Source organism: Vanellus vanellus, assembly GCF_965231255.1.
Source record: "Vanellus vanellus genome assembly, chromosome: 30".
Classification (NCBI taxonomy): Eukaryota; Metazoa; Chordata; class Aves; order Charadriiformes; family Charadriidae; genus Vanellus; species Vanellus vanellus.
Window position 1 is genome coordinate 683,874 of NC_138935.1, and position 23,337 is coordinate 707,210.

The 23,337-nt window shown below is 63.4% G+C and overlaps 2 protein-coding genes across 3 annotated transcripts; both read right to left on the minus strand.

Annotated features, from left to right (window-relative positions):
* Nucleotides 1-1,231: 1,231 nt before the first annotated feature.
* Nucleotides 1,232-12,013, minus strand: MCOLN1 (mucolipin TRP cation channel 1). 2 transcript variants are annotated; one of them, XR_014270124.1, is made up of 15 exons: nucleotides 11,975-12,013; nucleotides 11,592-11,782; nucleotides 7,985-8,152; nucleotides 7,729-7,888; nucleotides 7,462-7,549; nucleotides 6,603-6,699; nucleotides 6,348-6,447; nucleotides 6,118-6,224; nucleotides 5,731-5,880; nucleotides 5,155-5,256; nucleotides 4,798-4,920; nucleotides 4,324-4,530; nucleotides 4,056-4,186; nucleotides 3,072-3,619; nucleotides 1,232-2,997 (listed from the first exon to the last, which is right to left on the minus strand). XR_014270124.1 is itself a non-coding variant. In XM_082496626.1 (14 exons), exons 1-14 carry the CDS (start codon nucleotides 11,988-11,990, stop codon nucleotides 3,583-3,585), a joined length of 1,677 nt encoding a protein of 558 aa, XP_082352752.1. In that variant the 5' UTR covers nucleotides 11,991-12,013; the 3' UTR covers nucleotides 1,232-3,582. The 2 variants fall into 2 exon arrangements, 1 of the variants encoding a protein (XP_082352752.1); XM_082496626.1 differs by having other exon boundaries at nucleotides 1,232-3,619.
* Nucleotides 12,014-13,525: 1,512 nt separating this feature from the next.
* On the minus strand, nucleotides 13,526-22,923 carry CYP4F22 (cytochrome P450 family 4 subfamily F member 22; the record flags this gene model as incomplete). Its single annotated transcript, XM_082496578.1, has 12 exons — nucleotides 13,526-13,703; nucleotides 13,932-14,014; nucleotides 14,131-14,195; nucleotides 14,284-14,417; nucleotides 14,490-14,619; nucleotides 14,696-14,762; nucleotides 15,460-15,727; nucleotides 17,058-17,185; nucleotides 18,040-18,167; nucleotides 18,246-18,299; nucleotides 21,153-21,297; nucleotides 22,738-22,923. 12 exons carry the CDS (start codon nucleotides 22,921-22,923, stop codon nucleotides 13,526-13,528), a joined length of 1,566 nt encoding a protein of 521 aa, XP_082352704.1.
* Nucleotides 22,924-23,337: the final 414 nt, after the last annotated feature.

The following is a 23,337-nucleotide window of genomic DNA, read 5'->3' on the forward strand; positions in this document are numbered from 1 at the left end:
GTTATTCCCCCCCCCCCCATTATTGCCCCCCCCCCGGAGGTTATTGCCCCCCCCCCAACCCGCCCCCAGATCGTCTCTGCCCCCTCCCCCCCAAGCCCGAACTGCCCCCCCCGCTCCCCTCTCCCCCCAGTGGAACTGCCCCCTCCCCCCCCCCCCCCCTTAATGGAACTGTCCCACCCCACCCCCCCCGTCGAACTCACCAGTCGTCGGTCACCGCCCCGCTCCGGCCCCGGCGGTAACGGCGGCCCCCGCGGGGTCATGGTCCGTTTAAAGGCGCCCCGCCCCTGCCTATGACGTCACAGAGGGGGCGGGGAGCGCGTCACGGCCTCTCCGCCATGTTAAGAAGGTCGGGGGGGGGGTGTGGGGGAAGAGAAGAAGAGCTGGAGAGCGGCCGCGAAGAGCGGGCGCCATCTTGGGTGCGGCGCGGCGGAAGAGGATGTGACGTCACGACGGGGCGACGGCGCGGGGAGAGTGAGGGGTACTTGGGTGCGCCTCCCGGCGCCATCTTGGGAGTGGCAGAAGAAGGCCTGCGCCTTCCCTCAGGGACACCCCGGGGTGGTGGCACCCACTATCAGCCCTGTCCCCATCCGTGGTGGCACTCACTGCCACCCTTGTCCCTCCGTGGACACCCCGGGGTGACAGCACCCACTGCCACACCGCCATCACCATCCCCTCAGGGACACCCCGGGGTGACGGCACCCACGGCCACACCGCCATCACCGTCCCCTCAGGGACGCCCCGGGGTGGTGGCACCCACTATCAGCCCTGTCCCCATGGGTGGTGGCACCCACTGCCACCCTTGTCCCCCCGTGGACACCCAGGGGTGATGGCACTCAGGGCCACGCTGCCATCACTGTCCCTTCAGGGACGCCCCGGGGTGGTGGCACCCACTATCAGCCCTGTCCCCATCTGTGGTGGCACTCACTGCCACCCTTGTCCCTCCGTGGACACCCCGGGGTGACAGCACTCAGGGCCACACCGCCATCACCGTCCCCTCAGGGACACCCCGGAGTGACAGCACTCAGGGCCACACTGCCATCACTGTCCCCTCAGGGACACCCCGGGGTGGTGGCACCCACTACCAGCCCTGTCCCCATGGGTGGTGGCACCCACTGCCCCCCTTGTGCCCCCATGTGCCATCCCTGTCCCCTCGTGGTCACCCCAGGGTGCTGGCACCCCCCACCCGCCCTCCCCACGGCGCAGGGGGTCCCACAGTAGCACAGACCCACTCTTGTCCCAGGGCACTTTATTCTCCCGCCACAGTGACACCCAGCGGGTCCCCACGTGGGGCACATGTGTCCCCCCTGACCCCAAAACAGGGAGCAAAACCCAGGACGAGCAACACACACACACACACACACACACCCCCCAGCTGAGACCAGCCACAACTCAGTCCATGAATGACAGAGTCATTCAGTGCAGCGCTGACCACCCCTACTGCTGCCGGGCTCCTGATTTGGGGTTAAATCTGGCTTTTTTGGCTGCTGGGAAGGCAGGCGGGGGTGGCGGTGCCTGGTGCGAGCAGGCGCTGGCCCCGCTCCAGCCGGGAGCAGCTGCTTCTCCCGTTACAAAACATGACCTTGACCCGACCAGCGCAGCGTAAACAGCTCCGGAGCCCGAACCACTGCCGCTGGGGACAGGGACGAGGGACGTGTCTCGCTCTTACCCCACTGTCCCAGTCCCGGCTGGAGTGGGACAGAGGTGGCTTGGGGGAGGGATCCAGGGCAGTTGATGCAGCCCTTTGTGTCTAGAATTGTCCCCCCAAATGGCTGCGGGGCTTGGGGACAAGTCTCTGAATCTGCCATAGGGCAGCTGGGCTTGGGGACAAGGGCAGGGACATGTCCCCAGCACAGCCAAGGGGCTGCTCAGCTTGGGGACAAAGACCCAGCCACATCCCTGACACTGCCAGGGGACCACAGAGCTTGGGGACAAGGGCAGGGACAAGTCCCTGATGTGGCCAAGGGGCTGCCTGGCTTGGGGACAAGGACAGGGACACGTCTCTGATGTGGCCAAGGGGCTGCCTGGCTTGGGGACAAGGACAGGGACACGTCTCTGATGTGGCCAAGGGGCTGCCTGGCTTGGGGACAAGGACAGGGACACGTCTCTGATGTGACCAAGGGGCTGCCTGGCTTGGGGACAAGGACAGGGACACGTCTCTGATGTGGCCAAGGGGCTGCCTGGCTTGGGGACAAGGGAGGGGACACGTCTCTGATGTGGCCAAGGGGCTGCCTGGCTTGGGGACAAGGGAGGGGACACGTCCCCAGGACAGCCAAGGAGCTGCAGGACTTGGGGACAAAGCCCTGACAGTGCCAGGGGACGGCAGAGCTTGGGGACAAGGGTAGGGAAGAGTCCCTGACGCGGCCAAGGGGCTTGAGGGGCTTTAGGATGTGGCTTCGGCCACGTCCCCAACGCTGCCGAGGGGTCGCAGGGCTTCGGGCTGTCCCCAAAAACACAGCTGGGAGGTCACAAGGGTCCAGGTTGTCCCCCCAAAAAACACATCTGAGGGGTCACAGGGCTCTTGGCTGTCCCAAAAACCACATCCGAGAGGTCACGAGGCTCCAGGTTGTCCCCAAAAACACGTCCGAGGGGTCGCATGACTCCAGACCGTCCCCAAAACCCCATATGAGGGCTCACAGGGCCCCAGGTTGTCCCCCCAAACCTGTCCAATGGGTTGCAGGGGTTCAGGTTGTCCCCAAAAACACGTCCGAAGGATCGCAGGGCTGCAGGTTGTCCCCAGAAACACATCCAAGGGGTTGCAAGGCTCCAGGTTGTCCCCCAAAACCTGTCCAATGGGTTGCAGGGGTCCACGTTGTTCCCAAAAACACATCTGAGGGGGTCACAGGGCTGCAGGTTGTCCCCAGAAACACATCTTGGGGGGGGGGGTCACAAGAGTCCAGGCTGTCCCCAAGACCTGGGTTGAAGATGGGTTGAAGGGGTCCAGGTTGTCCCCAAAAACATGCCCAATGGGTCACATGGCCACAGGTTGTCCCCAAAAACCTGTCCGAGGGGTTGCAGGTTGTGCTCAAAAACACGTCCGAGGGGTCACAAGGGTCCTGGTTGTCCTCAAAAACCTGTCCGAGGGGTTGCAGGTTGTGCTCAAAAACACGTCCGAGGGGTCACAGGGCTCCAGGTTGTCCCCAAAAACACGTCTGAGGGGTCACAAGGGTCCTGGTTGTCCTCAAAAACCTGTTTGAGGGGTTGCAGGTTGTCCCCCAAAAACACATCCGAGGGGTTGCAGCGCTCCAGGTTGTCCCCAAAAACCCGTCCCAGGGCTCCACATTGAGCCCCCACGGGGGGGGGGTGTCCCAGTTCCAGTCCAGGACTGGGAACAACGAGTCCGAGGTCCGTCGAGAAAACTAACGGGGGTCACAAGCGTGCGTCTAGCGTCCGTCTTCCCCCCAGGTGTAGGGGACACGGTCACCGTCTCTCCTCGCCCCCTTCAGGGTCCCGAGCCGATAAAAGCAGACGATAAAATAAATTAAAAGCGCTCGGGGACAGGGCTGGGGGGGGGGGGAAACATGGGGCACCACTCCTTCACGTCCCCACGGGGGGGGGGGGGTCCACGTCGAGGGGTCCCCCCCTTCAGTTCACCAGTAGCGCGTTGTCTTGAAGCGGAGCCCTGTGGGGAGACAGCGCCGGCGATAACGGGAGAAAAACGCAACGAATTTGGGGAAGACGGCTTCGATTTTGCGACCAAGACCCCAAACGTGGGTCCTTTCACCCCGAAAATAAGCAGGGGGGGGGACGATGACACACAGCCCCGGTTATACCCCCGTAGAGGGGGTCCCCCGCCAGCACAGAGCCCTTTCGGGGCACCGGCAAGAGATTCACCGGTGCGGAGAGGGGTTGGAAATCACGATGCCCACGGCATCGGCGCGTGGAAGGAACCAGTGGTTGAAAGAGCCGTAAATCCTCCTCTCCCCGCACGCAGGAGGGAGAGGGGTAGATAAGGGGGGGGGGATAGATAACGTGGGGTGGCTCCCCCCATCCACCAGCCGGGAACCACCCCAGTGCGGTGTATCCCCCTCCCCGTAGCACCGGCGGTACCCACTCACCGCTCGCAGCAGCAGAAGACGGAGCAGGACGAAGCGCTGTCGCGACGGTACTTGCCGGATTTGGGGCTGTCTTTGCACTGGGCGATGTAGGCGTGAAGTTGGGAGACGGGAGTTTCCCCTTCGCATTGGTGCTGCGGGGGAAAGGGGACGGTGAAAACCCTCCGGTGACAGAGATCGGGATCCTCCTCCTCCCCCCTCCCCCCCCCCCCAAAAAAAAAACCCAAACCAAGCCATGAAGTTTCGCTCAACCGAGAGGATCCGGCCTCACCTTGATGGTTTCGTAGGAGCCGGTGATGAGGGCGATGAAGAGGCTGAGGACCATGTAGATGAAGAGGCTGATGAAGGTGTAGAGGTAGATCTGGCTGAAGAGCCACACCAAATAACTGTTCTGTTGCATCTCAGCGAAAGTAACGAACATATCGTCCCCGTTGATGAGGGAGAAGAGGCACTCGGACACCATGGAAAGGGATCGGAACTGGGATGGGAGGTGACAAAGGGTCAGGAGGTGACTCAAGTCACCGCGTCGCCCCTTTCACCGCCGGGTTGTGGAAGCTCCTGAACAAGGAGCCAACGTTTCTCGACACCCTCCGTTGCCGCACGGCTACGGCAAAGAGCAGCGTCGTATCTAACCCACGTTGCCAAAAACGAGGATCGGCCCCGCACCCATCTCCTCCCAAATCCGGGCAGGGAATCGCCCGGAGGTGGGTGAAACCCAATCCCAACCACCGACCCGGAGCAGCACCTTGACGTGGTACGGGCCCAAAACGATCCACCCGCAGAAGCAGTAGCCCAAATAGATGACGGCGACGCAACAGCAGAAGCGGATGACGTTGGGGAGGGCCACCCGTAGGGTGACGATGAGGATCTGGTGGATGAAAAGCAGTCGGAATTAACCCCCGTCTTCCACCGAGGGTGCCGGCAGGAGAAGACCCAACAGCGATTAAAGCACCCCATGAGACCCTGAGGTCCCTGGGGACACGCAGCAGCTGTAGGACGGGCCAAAACCTGCCCAGGCGCTCAGGACCAGGGTCACAGGGCCATTCCCAGCCCTGGAAATTGTCCCCTGGGTTCCCAGGTCACCTCTCCGGTTGTCACTCACGTTGTACTTCTGGAAGAAGGTGAGGTAACGAATGACCCCGACCCAGACCAGCAGCGTGGAGGTGCCCAGGAGGATGCTGCAGACATCGTAGCTGGCGAAGTTCTGTAGGAACAGAGACGTCACGGGCCCGAGGCACGGCCAACGCTGTCCCCGAAGTCCCCAACGTCGTCCCCAAAGCCCTAACGACCCTCTGCACCAGCCACAAGCTAGCGGCAAGTGGAATCCTGGTGCCACAAGCCACGACATGGCAGCCAGATGGGACCCTGCCTGTCCCTTGGTTGCCATCTCCCCATCCTGAAGGGAAAGGGGGGCTCTGGGGTCCCACCTGCCCCAGGAACCCCTCTGTGAACCCCTTCAGGGGCGACGTCTGTCCCCAAACCCGCCCTCGGGGCTCTGATGGCAGCCGGGACAGCTTCACCGCGGCAGCCAACGCATTGCCAACACCCAGCGGTGGCCGTTGTGTGGCTCGCCTCCCACCACGCGGAATTGTCCCCTTCCCCGGAGTGCAGAGACACCCGTGCCAGCAGCCCAGGACATGCAGAACCTCCGCTACGCTCCCCCGCGGTGTCCCCGTACCTTGGACTCGATGCCGATCTTCATGATGGTTCCCAAGACGGTGAGGACGTCGCTGATCACCAGGAGGATGTACCAACCATTGAGGAACTCCATGCGGTCCGACAGGCACACGCTCTGGTTGTAACGGCGCCGGAAGAACCGGCTGAACTCCTGCGTGGGGAGAAAAAAAAAAAAAAAAACAACAACAAACCCCAAATGGGGTCCTTTACCCACCCTTCGTAGAATTTTGCTCATCTTGCAGCACCCACAGCTTTGACCGAGCATTCCCGTGGGGAAAGGGATTCCTCCGAAAGGCGGTAGCGCCGGAACAGCGTCCCGGTGGTGGGTCTGTCCCGTTCCCCAGCGGTTACACCGGAGCTACGGTTAACGCCGTTTCCCACCGCTCACGTGCTGCAGCATGAGGCCCCGGATGATGGAGCGAGCGCAGAGGATGAAGGAGAGGGAGCAGACGAGGATGACGACCACGTCAAAGAACAGCCGGAAGGAGTTGTCACCTGCAAGACGCGTGGCGGCTCTTCTTCACGAGCGGGACAGCCGCTCTCAGAGCTTCCCCTGTGCAGCCCTTTGGCACCCACTGGGGACAAACGTCACCTTTGTCATGTCCTGGTGGCTCCTACCTCGGCCGAAGACGCTGGGATCTTTGCACTCCTTGATGTCAGCCTGGTTGTCAAGGCGGATTTTCACCCGGCCGCTGTGCGCCTTGTTGTCGAACGTGATCTGGGGAAGAAAGGGGACAGTTACCGGTTGCGACACAACCCAGTAGCTCCTCGCTGCGGGGACGCTGCCTGGAGGCGGTGCCTCCGTGTCCACGAAGGTCACTGTCACCCCGGTCGGATCAACCCCGAGGCGGGGAACGGTGCCAACGCACTCACGGTGATGGTGAAGGTGTAACAGTCGGGGATCTCGTTGTTGATGATGGTTTGGATGTTGATGGCTTTCAGCTTGAACTGGATGGTGACGTTGATGAGTCTGAGGGAAGGGACGTTCGTTAATTCTCCTCCTGGGGTTTGTCCAGGGTGTCTCACACCACTCAGATCCCCCAAAAAACCCCAAAACACAGCGCCGAGAGTCAACCAACCAACAGAGACGGGGAGAAACACCTTCCTTGGGGGGGCGTACGGCCCCAGGAAAGGGTGTCTCCAACTTTAGAGGAGCAAATCACACCCAACCTGCCCCAGCGTCGGTGAATTTTGCTTCTAAGCGGGAGGTCGGACCCTCTGGAAAGAATGCTGCCACAAACTACACCGCCTCTCTCGGCACCAGCAGCACCGGCGTCCCTCCGCCTGGCACCGGCAAAAAAATAGGGCCTGGCATCCCCATAACGTGCCCGCAACCGCGGGGCTCGGCCACGGGACGTGGAAACGCTGCCAAAAAACAGCGCAGGGTTTTGGGGAAGGGAAAATAACCCCCCAAGGGAGGGTGTCGCAGGACAGTTGCGGCGTTTCGGGGCCAGCTCTGCGGTCACCACCGCTGGAGACGGGGCCGGAAAGCAACAGCTTTTATTGTGCAACCTCACCGGTTTCACATCTCTCTCGGCACAAGAGCAGATTTCTTTCCGTCTCACCAGCGGTTTTGAAAACCAACGGGGGTTTTTCCATCCCGGCAGCAGGCGTCGGCGCGAGGAAGTCCCCACGTTGGGGTCCCCGTTCCACCCTCACCCTCTACCCTACGCCAACGGGACATCCCCAACGCCCAAAAGGTCGGGGTTACGGGTGAGGCGTCAGCGATTACTTGTGAAATTTGAGGGTGAAGTTCTTGTAACTGCGGTCCAGCTCCGGGGGAAGAGGCTGTGGGTCCTCGGGGTCCACTCCCAGGCAGTCTACGGGGAAGGAGAAGCACCTTCAGGGAAGCCCGAACCCCCAAAAAGACCCTTTGAACCTTCTCAAACCCAGGATAAAAAGGAAAAAAAAACCAAAAAACAAAAACCAAACAACCTCCCCGGGAGCCAGCGGTGGCTGTGGGACAAGAAATGGCAGCGCCACCGTGCCCAAAACCCACCTGTGACAATCTTGGGGTCGATGTTGAAGGTGTCGTTGGCCGGATCGATGCGCCCTTTACGATAGTACTGCTGGCACAGCATGAGAGCCGACTGGTTGCCTCCGCTCTCCCCCCGCACGTAGGCGTAGCGGCCGATGGTCTCGTTGGGAATGGCCAAGTACTGGAGAAGGAGACGCCCTCAGCTGCAGGACGCGGCCCCAAGCCACCTCGGTGACCCCAAGGCACATCCGTGTCCCCCTCCGCCCGCGCATCTCACCTTCTCCACGGCGTAAAACATGCGGTCGTAGAGGTTGCGTTGAGTGTAGACGGCGTAGGAGTCATCCGCGCCATCCACATAGTCCTTCAGGAAGAGGTGCTTGAAAGCGATGGTGTTCTCCTCCTTGAACGTCACCACCATCTGGTTGCTGAGCCCGAAGAGGATGAGCTTGAGGGACAAAGGGGACCATGATTAAATCCCTGGCCTGGCAGCTCCGTAAACAACGCCACAGCCCAAAACGCAGTCGTCGTGCCCCAAAACTGGTCGGAGGAGGTGAAAACACCAACGTTCTATGGTTGGGTGGCCCCAAGATGACAAGGGCCAGCTAGCACGTCCCTGAGGTTGTCCCCATCTCCACCTGGTTGCCCCAAAACCTCTTAAGGTGCCTGTTTTCCTGTGACAAAGCCATCACAGATGGAGGGGAGGATGATCTCCTTGGGGACATGCGCATGTCCCACCACAGACGGAGGGGAGGACAAACTCCTTGGGGACATGCACATGTCCCACCACAGACGGAGGGGAGGACAATCTCCTTGAGGATGTGGATGTGTCCCACCACAGACAGTGGGAGGACGATCTCCTTGGGGACACACGCATGTCCCATCAAACATGAGGCAGGACAATCTCCTTGGGGACATGGACACGCCCCACCGCAGACAGAGGGGAGGACGATCTCCTTGGGGGGACACACGTGTCCCACTGCAGATGGACAGGACAACCTCCTTGGGGGCACACACGTGTCCCACTGCAGATGGACAGGAGGACAACCTCCTTGGGGACACACACGTGTCCCACTGCAGATGGACAGGAGGACAACCTCCTTGGGGACACACACATGTCCCATCAAACATGGGGGAGGACAATCTCCTTGGGGATGTGCACGTGTCCCACCACACATGGGCAGGACAATCTGCTTGGGGACACACGTGTTCCACCACACACAGGCAGGACAATCTGCTTGGGGACACACGTGTTCCACCACACATGGGCAGGACAATCTCCTTGGGGACACGCATGTGTCCCACCACACATGGGCAGGACAATCTCCTTGGGGATACACTTGTGTCCCACCACACATGGAGAGGACAATCTCCTTGGGGACATGCGAGTGTCCCACCACACATGGAGAGGACAATCTCCTTGGGGACACACACGTGTCCCACCACACATGGGCAGGACAATCTCCTTGGGGACACACTTGTGTCCCACCACACATGGAGAGGACAATCTCCTTGGGGACACACACGTGTCCCACCACACATGGAGAGGACAATCTCCTTGGGGACACACGTGTCCCACCACACATGGAGAGGACAATCTCCTTGGGGACACACACATGCATGTGTCACCCCCCCCCCCCCCCAGTGCCACCAAACACCCTGGGAACACGACAGCAGAGCAGACCTTGATCTTCCTCCTCTTCGTCACCGCTCTCCCTGCCGGCGTGCTCTAAACCCCTCCCCATGCCGGTAATTAGCTCATATTTATTAACACAAGACGCCGCTCGCTCGTTAGCGCTGCTCGTTGGCAGGGCGAGGGCAGGGGTGGCTCTGGGTGACACCGCTCAACGTCTCCAGGGAAAAGCACCCAGGACAACCCTGCGGCGCCGGGCAGGGTACGGGCAGAAAAGGGGGGTGGGGGGTGGGGTGGGGGTGGCGGCAAGGCCCCGATGTCCCCGTTGGGAAGGGGATGTCACATTTGTCACATGCCAGCTCTTTCCTTCACGCCTCGTGACCGCAGCCCGGTGGCTCCCCCCGGGGAATTTTCCGCCCCAAGACAGAGCCTGGCGCCCGTCTGGGAGCCGGTGACACCCTGAGGATGACATCCTGAGCACTGGGGGGGTCCTTTCTGTCCCCTCCCCCGCCCCCCTCCTTTTTTGGGGTACCCCGGCATCACCCGCTGCCTGAGACACGCTGGCATGTGGCACCCGGACCCCAAGGACGTGCCACCAGCGTAACCCCAAACATGCCACCAGGGTAATCCCAACAGACCCCCTTCCCCCCCCCCCAGGGGACCTCTCCTGAGTCCCCCACTGTCCCCAAGCACCCCCACCAAGTGTCCCCAAATACTCAAGCCCTCTCCCCTCCCCCAAACCCATCACGATGTCCCCAAGCCCCACCGAGTGTGTCACCTCCTACGTCCCCATGTCCACAGCCCACCTCAGAGGTCACCTCCTGTGCTCAGAGCCCCCCCAAGAGTGCCTGTGTCATTGTCACCCCCCTTCCCACTGCCCCTCACCAAGTGTCCCCATGTCCCAGGGCCACCCATGCCCCGAGGCCACCCCTCCCCGGTGTCCCGGTGCTGCCCTCCCCTCTCTGGTGTCCCCATGTCCCAGGGTGACCCCTCCCCAGTGTCCCCGTTCCCCAGGGCCACCCATGTCCCAGGCCACTCCTCCCTGGTGTCCCCATGCCCCAGGCCACTCTGCTCTAATGTCCCCATGTCCCAACGCCACCCCTCCCCAGTGTCCCGGACCCCCTCCCTGGTGTCCCCCTGTCCCAGGGACACCCATCCTTGGTGGCCCCATTCCCCAGGGCCACCCATGCCCCAAGGCCACCCCTCCCTGGTGTCCCAGTGCCTCCCTCCCCTCTCTGGTGTCACCATGCCCCAAGGCCACCCCTACCCAGTGTCCCCATTCCCCAGGGCCACCCCTCCCCGGTGTCCCGGTGACCCTCTCCCATGTCCCTGTCCCCTCTTTGGTGTCCCCATGTCCCAGGGCCACCCCTCCCTAGTGTCCCATGTCCCTGTCCCCTCTCTGGTGTCCCCATGTCCCAGGCCACCCCTCCCTAGTGTCCCATGTCCCTGTCCCCTCTCCGGTGTTCCCATGTCCCAGGCCACCCCTCCCTGGTGTCCCCATGTCCCTGTCCCCTCTCTGGTGTCCCCATGTCCCAGGCCACCCCTCCCCGCTATCCCTGTCCCCTCTCCGGTGTCCCCATGTCCCTGTCCCCTCTCTGGTGTCCCCATGTCCCAAGGCCACCTCTCCCCGGTGTTCCCATTCCCCAAGGCCACCCATGCCCCAAAGCCACCTCTCCCTGGTGTCCCCATTCCCCAGGGCCACCCCTCCCCGGTGTCCCTGTCCCCTCTCTGGTGTCCCATTGTCCCAAGGCCACCCTCTCCAGTGTCCCCATGTCCCAGGCCACCCCTCCCTGCTGTTCCTGCCCCCTCTCCGGTGTCCGCATGTCCCAAGGCCACCCCCTCCCCAGTGTCCCCACCATCCCTGTCCCCTCTCCGGTGTCCCCATGTCCCAGGCCACCCCTCCCCGCTGTCCCCATGTCCCTGTCCCCTCTCCGGTGTCCCCATGTCCCAGGCCACCCCTCCCTGCTGTCCCTGTCCCCTCTCTGGTGTCCCCATGTCCCAGGCCACCCCTCTCCGGTGTCCCCATGTCCCAAGGCCACCTCTCCCTCGTGTCCCCATTCCCCAGGGCCACCCATGCCCCAAGGCCACCCCTCCCCGGTGTCCCGGTGTCCCTGTCCCCTCTCCGGTGTCCCCATGTCCCAAGGCCACCCCTCCCCGGTGTCCCGGTGCCCCCCTCCCCTCTCCGGTGTCCCTATGCCCCAAGGCCACCCCTCCCCGGTGTCCCGGCGTCCCCCCTCCGCGGGTGTCCCCTCACCTGGACGGTGACAAGGAGGATCTTGGCCAGTTGCAGCCCCAACTTAACGGGCCGCCGTCCCCGGGCCCGGTACTTATCGCAGGGGCTCATGAAGAAATATTTAAGGCGGCGCCGCAGCTCTTCTTCCTCCGCTACCGCCGGAGATTCCGTCGTGCCGTAACCGGGGCCGCGGCCCAACAGCCGCTCCGTTTCTGAGGGGAAACGGCCGTTAACCGGCGGGTACCGGAGGCCTCCGCCGGGGAGGGCGGCGGGGGGGTGGGGTGGGGGGAGGCGGCGGCGCGGGCCGGTACCGGCCCGCGCCGCCGCCTCCCCCCACCCCACCCCCCCGCCGCCCTCCCCTCTCCGGTGTCGTCCCCGCCGCCCCCAACCCCGTTACCGCTTACCGGACGGAGCCGCCATTGCGCCGCCGCACCGCGGCTTCAGCCGCCCCCCCTCACGTGACCGGAAGGCTCCGCCTTCCCGCCCCTTTCAAATAGCCACGCCCACCCCCGTCGGGCAGAGTTCCCCCTCCCGTAGCCACGCCCACTCCCCACCCGCTGGCCCAGAAGGTTGTGGCCACGCCCACGGGGTGTGTGGCCACGCCCACCCCCCGCCGTCGCTCCGCCCCCTCCCCTGCCTGTGCCGGGAGGGTGACATGTGGCGTGGGGGGACACGTCCATCTATGGTGACATGTGGCATGGGGGGACATGTCCATGGATGGTGACATGGGGGGACGTGACCATGCCAGGTCGGTGGCAAAGTGGCATTGGGGGACATGTCCATGGATGGTGACATGTGACATGGGGGGACATGTCCATGCCAGGATGGTGACATATGGCATAGGGGGGGACACGTACATGGATGGTGACATGTGACATGGGGGGACATGTCCATGCCAGGATGGTGACATGTGGCATGGGGGGGACACGCACATGGATGGTGACATGTGGCATGAGGGGACATGTCCATGTCAGGACAGTGGCATGTGGCATGGAGGCATGTGTCCATGGACAGTGGCATGTGACATAGGGGGACATGTCCATGGATGGTGACATGTGACATGGGGGGACATGTCCATGCCAGAATGGTGGCAAGTGGCATTGGGGGACATGTTCATGGATGGTGACATGTGACATGGTGGGACACGCACATGGATGGTGACATGTGACATGGGGGGACATGTCCATGCCAGGATGGTGACATGTGGCATAGTGGGACATGTCCATGCCAGGACAGTGGCATGTGGCATGGAGGCATGTGTCCATGGACAGTGGCATGTGACATAGGGGGACATGTCCATGGATGGTGACATGTGACATGGGGGGACATGTCCATGCCAGAATGGTGGCAAGTGGCATTGGGGGACATGTTCATGGATGGTGACATGTGACATGGTGGGACACGCACATGGATGGTGACATGTGACATGGGGGGACATGTCCATGCCAGGATGGTGACATGTGGCATAGTGGGACATGTCCATGCCAGGACAGTGGCATGTGGCATGGAGGCATGTGTCCATGGACAGTGGCATGTGACACAGGGGGACATGTCCATGGATGGTGACATGTGACATGGGGGGACATGTCCATGCCAGAATGGTGGCAAGTGGCATTGGGGGGACATGTCCATGGATGGTGACATGTGGCCCAGGAGGACATAGCAGGAGGGTGCCATGTGGCATGTGTGGACACTTCCATGCCAGAATGGTGACATGTAGCATAGGGGGGGGACACACTTCCATGCCAGGATGGTGACATGTGGCACGGAGGGACATGTCTATGTCCTGAGGTGGCACATGATCAAGGAGGACACGTCCCCACCAGCCCCACCGCCCCACCCCGCCCCCCACCACACCACCACGACACCGTCCCCTCCGTGCCACCGTTTATTCACCGCTCTTCCCTCGGATGGGACAGCCACCATGTGGGGTGTCCCCAGTGTCACCGTGTCCCTCAGGCCACCTCCGGCAGTGGCTCCAGCACCAGCCAGAGCCCGTCCTCGGTGCGGAGGATCAGCTCGGGCTTGCGACGCGGTGGCCGCCCCGTCTCCAGCCGGATGGTGAAGCGTGCCACCGTCAACGCCGCCACCACCTTCATCTCTGCCATGGCGAAGCTCTGCCCGATGCAGTTCCTGCCACCATGTCCCCCTCTGTCACCTCCATGGGGGGGACACACAAGGGACAGCAGATACCACCCCACCACCACCGTGCGGGTGGTGGAGCAGATGGTGTAACCTCCTCGAAATGTGGGGAAGGCGTTGGCCCCGTGACATCCAAACTTCACGGTTGGGTGACAACCTTGAACCCAACCAGGCTGGGGGGTGACATGTGGGGACACCTGTGTCCCCACCATAGCTTACCTGGGACCAGCAGAGAAAGGGATGAAGGCCAACGGGGACCGTCCCTGGCTGTTCTCTGGGCTGAACCTCAATGGGTTGTAGACCTGGAGTGACGCAGACGCCATCACGCTGTGGGGACGTGGTTGTCCCTGCCCATGGTGACATCCTGCCGTCCCGTGGTCACGTCAGGGTGGATACCACCATGGCCAAGTGGCTCTACCTGGGGCTCGGGCCAGATGTCCGGGTTGTGGTGGGTCCCATAGATGCTCATCAGGCACATGATCCCTGGTGGAATGGAAACGGCAACCTTAGGGACAGGGGACAAGGAGGCACGGTGACATTGAGGACACCTTGCACCCGGGGCAAGCCATACCCTTGGGGATGACACGTCCGTCACACAGGGTGATGTCCTCGGTGCAGCGGCGGGACACGGCGGTGACGGGGGGATGCAGGCGGAGGCTCTCCTTGATGCACATGGTGGTGAAGGGCAGGTGGGACAGATCCTCCCTGGGGGTGAGGGATGGTGGCATCGGGGTCCCCAAGCCGGGTGGTCGGGGGGTGACACCGGGGACCTCTCACCATTTGATCTCCTCCACGTTCCTGCCCTTGAGGAGCTCATGGACCTCCTGGCGGCACCGGTCCTGGTAGTGGGGGTGGCGGGCCAGGTTGTAGAGCAGCCATGCCAAGCCGCTGGCCGTTGTGTCATGGCCTGCAGGGACAAGGGGTGACTGAGGGGACATGTGAGTGCCCCCCCACTCCGATGGCACCCGGTGGCTCATCCTCACCCTCAAACATGAAGGTGTCAGCCTCGGCCGAGATGTCCTCATCTGACAGGGTGTTGCCGTCCTCGTCCTGCAAGGGTGAGCGGTGGCAGCCAAGGGGCCTCCTCGGGCCAACCCTCCCCACAACCACACCATTCCCCTGTGGCCACCACCATCTCCCTATGGCCACCAGCCTACAGCCAGCCCTCCCCATGGCCACCACCATCCCCTTGATCACCACCTTGCTGCTATGGGACCACCCCGTGGCCAACCTTTCCCATAACCACCACCATCCCTTTGGCCACCACCATGCCGCTGTGGCCACCACCCTACAGCCAACATTTCCCATGGCCAACCCCATGGCCACCACCGTGCTCCTATGACCACCACCATATGGCCAGCCTTTCCCATGGCCACCACCATCCCCTTGGCCACCACCATGCTGCTATGGCCACCAGCCTCTACAGCCAACATTTCCCATGGGAGCCACCATCCCCTTGGTCACCACCATCCCCTTGGCCACCACTATCCCCTTGGCTACCACCATGCCGCTATGGCCACCACCCTCTACAGCCAACATTTCCCATGGGAACCACCAACCCCTTGGCCACCACCATGCTGCTATGACCACCACCAGCCCCTTAGCCACCACGACGCCACTTTGACTACCACCCTACGGCCAAGCTTTCCCATGACCACCACCATCCCCTTGGCCACCACCATGCCACTACGGCCACCACCCTACAGCCAACCCTCCCCATGGCCACACCATCTCACCCCAACGCTACCTTAGCGAGCAGGAGAAGGTCAATGAAGTCCATCCTCCGTCCCTGGTGGCTCTCCAGCCAGGCCTGGTGGCCGAGGCGGTCAAGGGCCTGGCGCCGGTGCCTCACCACGGTGGCGGTGAAGCTGTGCACGGTGGCGCAGGCTCGGGCGAAGCGGCGCCCGTCAGCCGAGAGGCGGTAGAGCCACGTTGGGTGATGGAGCAGACGATGTTGGCGTCTCACCACCAACGCGCTCAGCTCCAGGATGGCCTTGATGTACTCGCTGGGCTGCCTGTGGGGCAACGGGGACTGCTGGGGATGGCCACCCCGGGCCACCAGGGGTGGCCATCCCCTTGGTCATGGTCAGCTTCAATGGGGACATGGGGTGGCAGCAGGACACCTGCCCATGAGGACATGTGGGGTGAGGCTGGGGTGACACCAGGGGGAGGACTTGGATTGGGGGCGAAGCTGGAATAAGGGGGGACACCAGGAGGGGCAGACTCAGGGTGAGGAGACCTGAGAGGGGACAGTGGGGACCTTGGTGGGCATAAAGCCCAGGGGGACCCCAGTTGGGGACAAAACCAGGGCAGGGGGGACCTCAGCAGGGGACAGAGCCAGGACAAGAGGGGATACCAGCTGGGGGGACCCCAGTTGGGAACAGAGCTGGGACAAGGGTGGACCTGATGGGTGCAAAACCCAGGGGAGACCCCAGTTGGGGACAGAGCTGGGACATGGGGTGACCCTGATGGGTGCAAAGCCCGGGGGTGACCCCAGTTGGGGACAGAGCTGGGACATGGGGTGACCCCAATGGGTGCAAAGCCCAGGAGGAACCCCAGTTGGGGACAGAGCTGGGACAAGGGTGGACCCCAATGGGTGCAAAGCCCGAGGGGGACCCCAGTTGGGGACAGAGCTGGGACAAGGGTGGACCCCAATGGGTGCAAAGCCCGAGGGGGACCCCAGTTGGGGACAGAGCTGGGACATGGGGTGACCCCGATGGGTGCAAAGCCCAGGAGGAACCCCAGTTGGGGACAGAGCTGGGACATGGGGTGACCCTGATGGGTGCAAAGCCCAGGAGGAACCCCAGTTGGGGACAGAGCTGGGACATGGGGTGACCCCAATGGGTGCAAAGCCCGAGGGGGACCCCAGTTGGGGACAGAGCTGGGACATGGGGTGACCCTGATGGGTGCAAAGCCCAGGAGGAACCCCAGTTGGGGACAGAGCTGGGACAAGGGTGGACCCCAATGGGTGCAAAGCCCGAGGGGGACCCCAGTTGGGGACAGAGCTGGGACATGGGGTGACCCTGATGGGTGCAAAGCCCAGGAGGAACCCCAGTTGAGGACAGAGCTGGGACATGGGGTGACCCCGATGGGTGCAAAGCCCAGGAGGAACCCCAGTTGAGGACAGAGCTGGGACATGGGGTGACCCCAATGGGTGCAAAGCCCGGGGGTGACCCCAGTTGGGGACAGAGCTGGGACATGGGGTGACCCCAATGGGTGCAAAGCCCGAGGGGGACCCCAGTTGGGGACAGAGCTGGGGTAAGGTGGGTCCCTTGTGGGGGGACACAGGGCAGGGGGGACAGGGCCCACCCTGGGGACGCTGGCGGGGGAGAGGGTGACACTCACTCCTGGCAGTGGCTCTGGTGGCTGAAGATGCACCTCTGGAGGGTGTCCAGGGTGAGGAGGCTGAGCTCCTGCAGCACCTCCAGCCCCACCGTGCCCCCCGCCGCCCCCGCCGCCGCCCGCCACTTGGCCTGCGGGCAGGAGAGGGGCCGGGTGGGGGTGGGGGAGAGTGGGGGGCGTCGGGGATGGGGGCAGGGGTGGGGCAGGGATGGGCGTCCGGGTGCAGGTTGGGGGTGTAGGTTGGGGTCTGGGTGCTGGTTGGGGTCTGGGTAGAGGAGAGGGTTGGGGTCTGGGTGCTGGTTGGGATCTGCGTAGAGGAGAAGGTTGGGGTCTGGGTGCTGGTTGGGGTCTGGGTGCAGGTTGGGGTCTGGGTGCAGGTTGGGGTCTTGGTAGAGGAGAGGGTTGGGGTCTGGGTGCTGGTTGGGGGTGTAGGTTGGGGTCTGGGTGCTGGTTGGGGTCTTGGTAGAGGAGAGGGTTGGGGTCTGGGTGCTGGTTGGGGGTGTAGGTTGGGGTCTGGGTGCAGGTTGGGGTCTTGGTAGAGGAGGGTTGGGGTCTGGGTGCTGGTTGGGGTCTGGGTGCAGGTTGGGGTCTTGGTAGAGGAGAGGGTTGGGGTCTGGGTGCTGGTTGGGGTCTGGGTGCAGGTTGGGGGTGTAGGTTGGGGTCTGGGTGCTGGTTGGGGTCTGGGTGCAGGTTGGAGGTGTAGGTTGGGGTCTGGGTGCTGGTTGGAGTCTGGGTAGAGGAGAGGGTTGGGGTCTGGGTGCTGGTTGGGGTCTGGGTGCTGGTTGGGGGTGTAGGTTGGGGTCTGGGTGCTGGTTGGGGTCTGGGTGCTGGTTGGGGGTGTAGGTTGGGGTCTGGGTGCAGGTTGGGCTCTGGGTGAAGGTAGTGGGGGCAGGTCGGGGTCTGGGGAGAGGAGAGGGTCTGGATGCAGGTTGGGGTCTGGGTGCGGGACAGGGCGCGGGGTGCCGGAGAGGCAGCGGGTGCTCACGTGCATGATGTGGGTGCTCTGGTTGAAGACGGCCACGTAGGACTTGAGGACGTCCCCGTGGAAGGCGGGTGTCAGCAGGCGCCGGTGCCGAGCCCACTTCTGCCCGCGGCTCAGCAACAGCCCGTCCCCTGCGGCGAGACTCCATCCATGGGGGGCACCCATGGGTGCTGTCCCACCCCTCCCACCGCCCCCGAGCACCCACTCACCCAACCAGGGCTTGAGGAAGCCGTAGAAGAGCTCGTCCTTGGGGGCGATGGAGGCTGCGAGAGAGGGGAGCGGGGGCTGGTGACGGGTGCCACCAGGGTGGCATCGGGTCCCCTCAGGGGCTCACAAGGAGGGTGGGGTCCCTAAGGAGAGGGGACCCCCCCGTCTGCACCCATAACCACCACAGGGTGGGCTTTTGGGTACCACCACGCCACTGGGTTGGCCATGGTGACAGCTTTGGGTGGCTCTGCGGAACTTCAGGGAGAGGTTGGTGGCCACCATGGTGTGGCATTTGGGCTGGCCATGGGTCACACCTCTGGGTGGCCCTGGGGACCCTCAGGGAGAGGTTGGTGGCCACCACGGCATGGCATTTGGGCTGGCCATGGGTCACACCTCTGTGTGGCCCTGGGGACCCTCAGGGAGAGGTTGGTGGCCACCATGGCGTGGCATTTGGGCTGGCCATGGGTCACACCTCTGGGTGGCCCTGGGGACCCTCAGGGAGAGGCTGGTGGCCACCATGGCATGGGCATTTGGGCACTCACTGTCCTCGTCATAGGTGACACCTCTGGGTGGCCCTGGGGACCCTCAAGGAGATGTTGGTGGCTGCTATGGTGTGGCATTTGGGTTGGCCATGGGTCACACCTCTGGGTGGCCCTGGGAACCCTCAGGGAGAGGTTGGTGGCCACCATGGCGTGGCATTTGGGTTGGCCATGGGTCACACCTCTGGGTGGCCCTGGGGACCTTCAGGGAGAGGTTGGTGGCCACCATGGCGTGGCATTTGGGTTGGCCATGGGTCACACCTCTGGGTGGCCCTGGGGACCCTCAGGGAGAGGTTGGTGGCCACCATGGCGTGGCATTTGGGCTGGCCATGGGTCACACCTCTGGGTGGCCCTGGGGACCCTCAGGGAGAGGCTGGTGGCCACCATGGCATGGGCATTTGGGCACTCACTGTCCTCGTCATAGGTGACACCTCTGGGTGCCCCTGGGGACACTCAGGGAGAGGTTGGTGGCCACCATGGCATGGCATTTGAGCTGGCAATGGGTCACACCTCTGGGTGGCCCTGTGGACCCTCAGGGAGAGGTTGGTGGCCGCTATGGTGTGGCATTTGGGCTGGCCATGGGTCACACCTCTGTGTGGCCCTGGGGACCCTCAAGGAGATGTTGGTGGCCGCTATGGTGTGGCATTTGGGTTGGCCATGGGTCACACCTCTGTGTGGCTCTGGGGACACTCAGGGAGAGGTTGGTGGCCACCATGGCGTGGCATTTGGGTTGGCCATGGGTCACACCTCTGGGTGGCCCTGGGGACCTTCAGGGAGAGGTTGGTGGCCACCATGGCATGGGCATTTGGGCACTCACTGTCCTCGTCATAGGTGACACCTCTGGGTGGCCCTCAGGACCCTCAGGGAGATGTTGGTGGCTGCTATGGTGTGGCATTTGGGTTGGCCATGGGTCACACCTCTGTGTGGCTCTGGGGACACTCAGGGAGAGGTTGGTGGCCACCATGGCATGGCATTTGGGCTGGCCATGGATCACACCTCTGGGTGGCCCTGGGAACCCTCAGGGAGAGGTTGGTGGCCGCTATGGTGTGGCATTTGGGTTGGCCATGGGTCACACCTCTGGGTGGCCCTGGGGACACTCAGGGAGAGGCTGGTGGCCACCATGGCATGGGCATTGGGCACTCACTGGGCCAGCCAAGGGTGACACCTCTGTGTGGCCCTGGGGACACTCAGGGAGAGGTTGGTGGCCGCTATGGTGTGGCATTTGGGTTGGCCATGGATCACACCTCTGTGTGGCCCTGGGGACCCTCAGGGAGAGGTTGGTGGCCGCTATGGTGTGGCATTTGGGTTGGCCATGGGTCACACCTCTGTGTGGCTCTGGGGACACTCAGGGAGAGGTTGGTGGCCACCATGGCGTGGCATTTGGGTTGGCCATGGGTCACACCTCTGGGTGGCCCTGGGGACCTTCAGGGAGAGGTTGGTGGCCACCATGGCATGGGCATTTGGGCACTCACTGTCCTCGTCATAGGTGACACCTCTGGGTGGCCCTCAGGACCCTCAGGGAGATGTTGGTGGCTGCTATGGTGTGGCATTTGGGTTGGCCATGGGTCACACCTCTGGGTGGCTCTGGGGACACTCAGGGAGAGGTTGGTGGCCACCATGGCATGGCATTTGGGCTGGCCATGGATCACACCTCTGGGTGGCCCTGGGAACCCTCAGGGAGAGGTTGGTGGCCGCTATGGTGTGGCATTTGGGTTGGCCATGGGTCACACCTCTGGGTGGCCCTGGGGACACTCAGGGAGAGGTTGGTGGCCACCATGGCATGGGCATTGGGCACTCACTGGGCCAGCCAAGGGTGACACCTCTGTGTGGCCCTGGGGACACTCAGGGAGAGGTTGGTGGCTGCTATGGTGTGGTATTTGGGCTGGCCATGGGTCACACCTCTGGGTGGCCCTGGGAACCCTCAGGGAGAGGTTGGTGGCCACCATGGCATGGCATTTGAGCTGGCCATGGGTCACACCTCTGGGTGGCCCTGGGGACCCTCAGGGAGAGGTTGGTGGCTGCTATGGTGTGGCATTTGGGTTGGCCATGGGTCACACCTCTGGGTGGCCCTGGGGACCCTCAGGGAGAGGTTGGTGGCCACCATGGCGTGGCATTTGGGCTGGCCATGGGTCACACCTCTGGGTGGCCCTGGGGACCCTCAAGGACAGGTCGGTGGCCGTTTGGGCACTCAGTGGACCGGCTAAAGGTGACCTCTGGGTGGTTCTGAAGACCCTTGGGGTTGGGTTGGTGGCCAACCACAGGCTGGGCGCCGGCCGTGGCCCAAGTCACCAGCCCAACCTCAGTGCCACCTCTGGGGGGGAGGGGGGGGGGACACACCCTGGGGACTTGTCGGTGGCCCTGGTGTCCTACCCGTGGCCAGGAGGATGGGGCGGAGGGTGGTGGGGTGGAAGAGGCGGAGGATGGGCGTCCACGGCGTGAGCCACCAGAGACAGCCGCGCCGGTACTGTGCCACCAACTGGTCCACCTGCTGCAGTCCCTCCTCCGTGCTCTTCCCCTGCGCCACGGGACACCGCCGGGGTTCAGTGACAAATTTGGGGACGCCCTTGTCCCCAAGGTAGAGGGTGGCCTTAAAGAGGTGTTCGATCCCTTGTGGTCAGCCTTGGGGACATCCTCCGGTTGGGTTCACGTACGGTCTCGGGGACGTCCCGGAGCTCACGTGCCAGCGCCGTGTCCCCGCCGTCAGCCATGCCTGTGTCCCCACTGCGTCCCTGCTGTCACCCTCCCTCAAGGTGCCACCTCCCTCGCAGGTGCCACCATCACCTCCCTGCTGTCCCCCCCCTCCACGTGCCACCACCCTGTCCCCAACACACTCCCCCAGACTTCACGGCGGTGTCCCCACCATTCCTTTGCAGGTGCCACCGCTGTCCCTCCTCTGTCCCCCAGCAGATGCCACCCTCCTGTCACCCCTCAGGTGACACCGTCCTATCCCTGTCACCCCCCATGTTCCTGTCACACCCCCCCCAGGCTTTGCCACCCTCCCCTGCTGTCCCCCCAGCTGCCACCACCCCCTCCCTGTTGTCCCCTCCCCGTGCCAGCACGCTGTCCCCATCCTATGTGCCACCACCCTCTCCCTGCCACCCCCACAGTTGTCACCACCCTGTCCCCACTCTGTCCCCCGCCCAGCTGCCACCACCCTGTCCCTGCCACCCCCTCAGGCGCCACCACCCTGTCCCCACCGTCCCCTACTCCTGTCCCCACCATGTCCCCCCCAGGTGCCACTATCCTATTCTCACTGTCCCCCCCAGTGCCACCACTTTGTCCCTACTGTCCCCCCAGCTGCCACCACCTCTGTCCCCACTGTGTCTCTCTCACAGGAGTCACCACTCTGTCCCCACTATGTCCCCCTCAATGTCACCACCCTGTCCCTGCCACCCCCTCAGGTGCCACCACCTCTGTCCCCACTGTCCCCCACTTCTGTCCCCACTATGTCCCCCCCAATGCCACCACCCTGTCCCTGCTGTCCCCCTCAATGTCACCACCCTGTCCCTGCCACCCCCTCAGGTGCCACCACCTCTGTCCCCACTGTCCCCCACTTCTGTCCCCACTATGTCCCTCCCAATGCCACCATCCTGTCCTCACTGTGTCCCCCCCAATGCCACCACCCTGTCCCTGCTGTCCCCCCCAATGCCACCACCCTGTCCCTGCCACCCCCTCAGGTGCCACCACCTCTGTCCCCACTGTCCCCCACTTCTGTCCCCACTATGCCCCCCCCAATGCCACCACCCTGTCCCTGCTGTCCCCCCTGGTGCCACCACCCTGTCCCTGCCACCCCATCAGGTGCCACCACCTCTGTCCCACTGTCCCCCACTTCTGTCCCCACTGTGTCCCTCACAGGCGTCACCATCCTGTCCCCACTATGTCCCCCCCAATGCCACCACCCTGTCCCTGCCACCCCCCAGGTGCCACCACCCTGTCCCCCCCACTGTCCCCTCACCAAGCCGGTGTGACCCAGCAGCCAGTTGCGCCACGGCGGCCGGGGGAAGCGGCACAGTCGGTGACAGGTGGCCCGGAAGCGGGTGACAGTGACCACTGCGTCCCAAAGCCACCCCAGCAGCAGGGCCAGCAGCAGGGTGCCGATGGCCACCGCTCCCAGGGGACCCAGCGCCCAGGCCACCGCCATGTCACCCGCTCCCTTGGGGACAGAGCAAAGGTCGGGCGGTGGGGTGGGCAGAGCGCTGCGATGTCACGTGTCCCCACGGCGGGGGTGTCACCGTGCGCATCCTGGTGGCTTTGTCATGACGCCTGTCCTGGTGGCATTGTCCCCTAGCGCGTGTCCTGGTGGCATTGTCCCCCTCCACGTGTGTCCTGGTGGCTTCATCCCTTGACATGTGTCCTGGTGGCATTGTCCCCCCCATATGTGTCCTGGTGGCATTGTCCCCCCATGTGTGTCCTGGTGGCATTGTCCCTCCACATGTGTCCTGGTGGCATCATCCCTTGACATGTGTCCTGGTGGCATTGTCCCCCCACGTGTGTCCTGGTGGCATCGTCCCTTGACATGTGTCCTGGTGGCATCATCCCTTGACATGTGTCCTGG

Excerpts from the sequence above, each read along its gene's own strand:
- MCOLN1 (XM_082496626.1), bottom strand. Across the intron at positions 8,153-11,591 it reads TCCTCCTTGTCACCGTCCAG|CTCATCCTCTTCGGGCTCAG; the intron begins GTGAGGGGACAC and ends TTGTCCCTCAAG. Across the intron at positions 3,620-4,055 it reads GTCTTCTGCTGCTGCGAGCG|GGCTCCGCTTCAAGACAACG; the intron begins GTGAGTGGGTAC and ends GTCTCCCCACAG.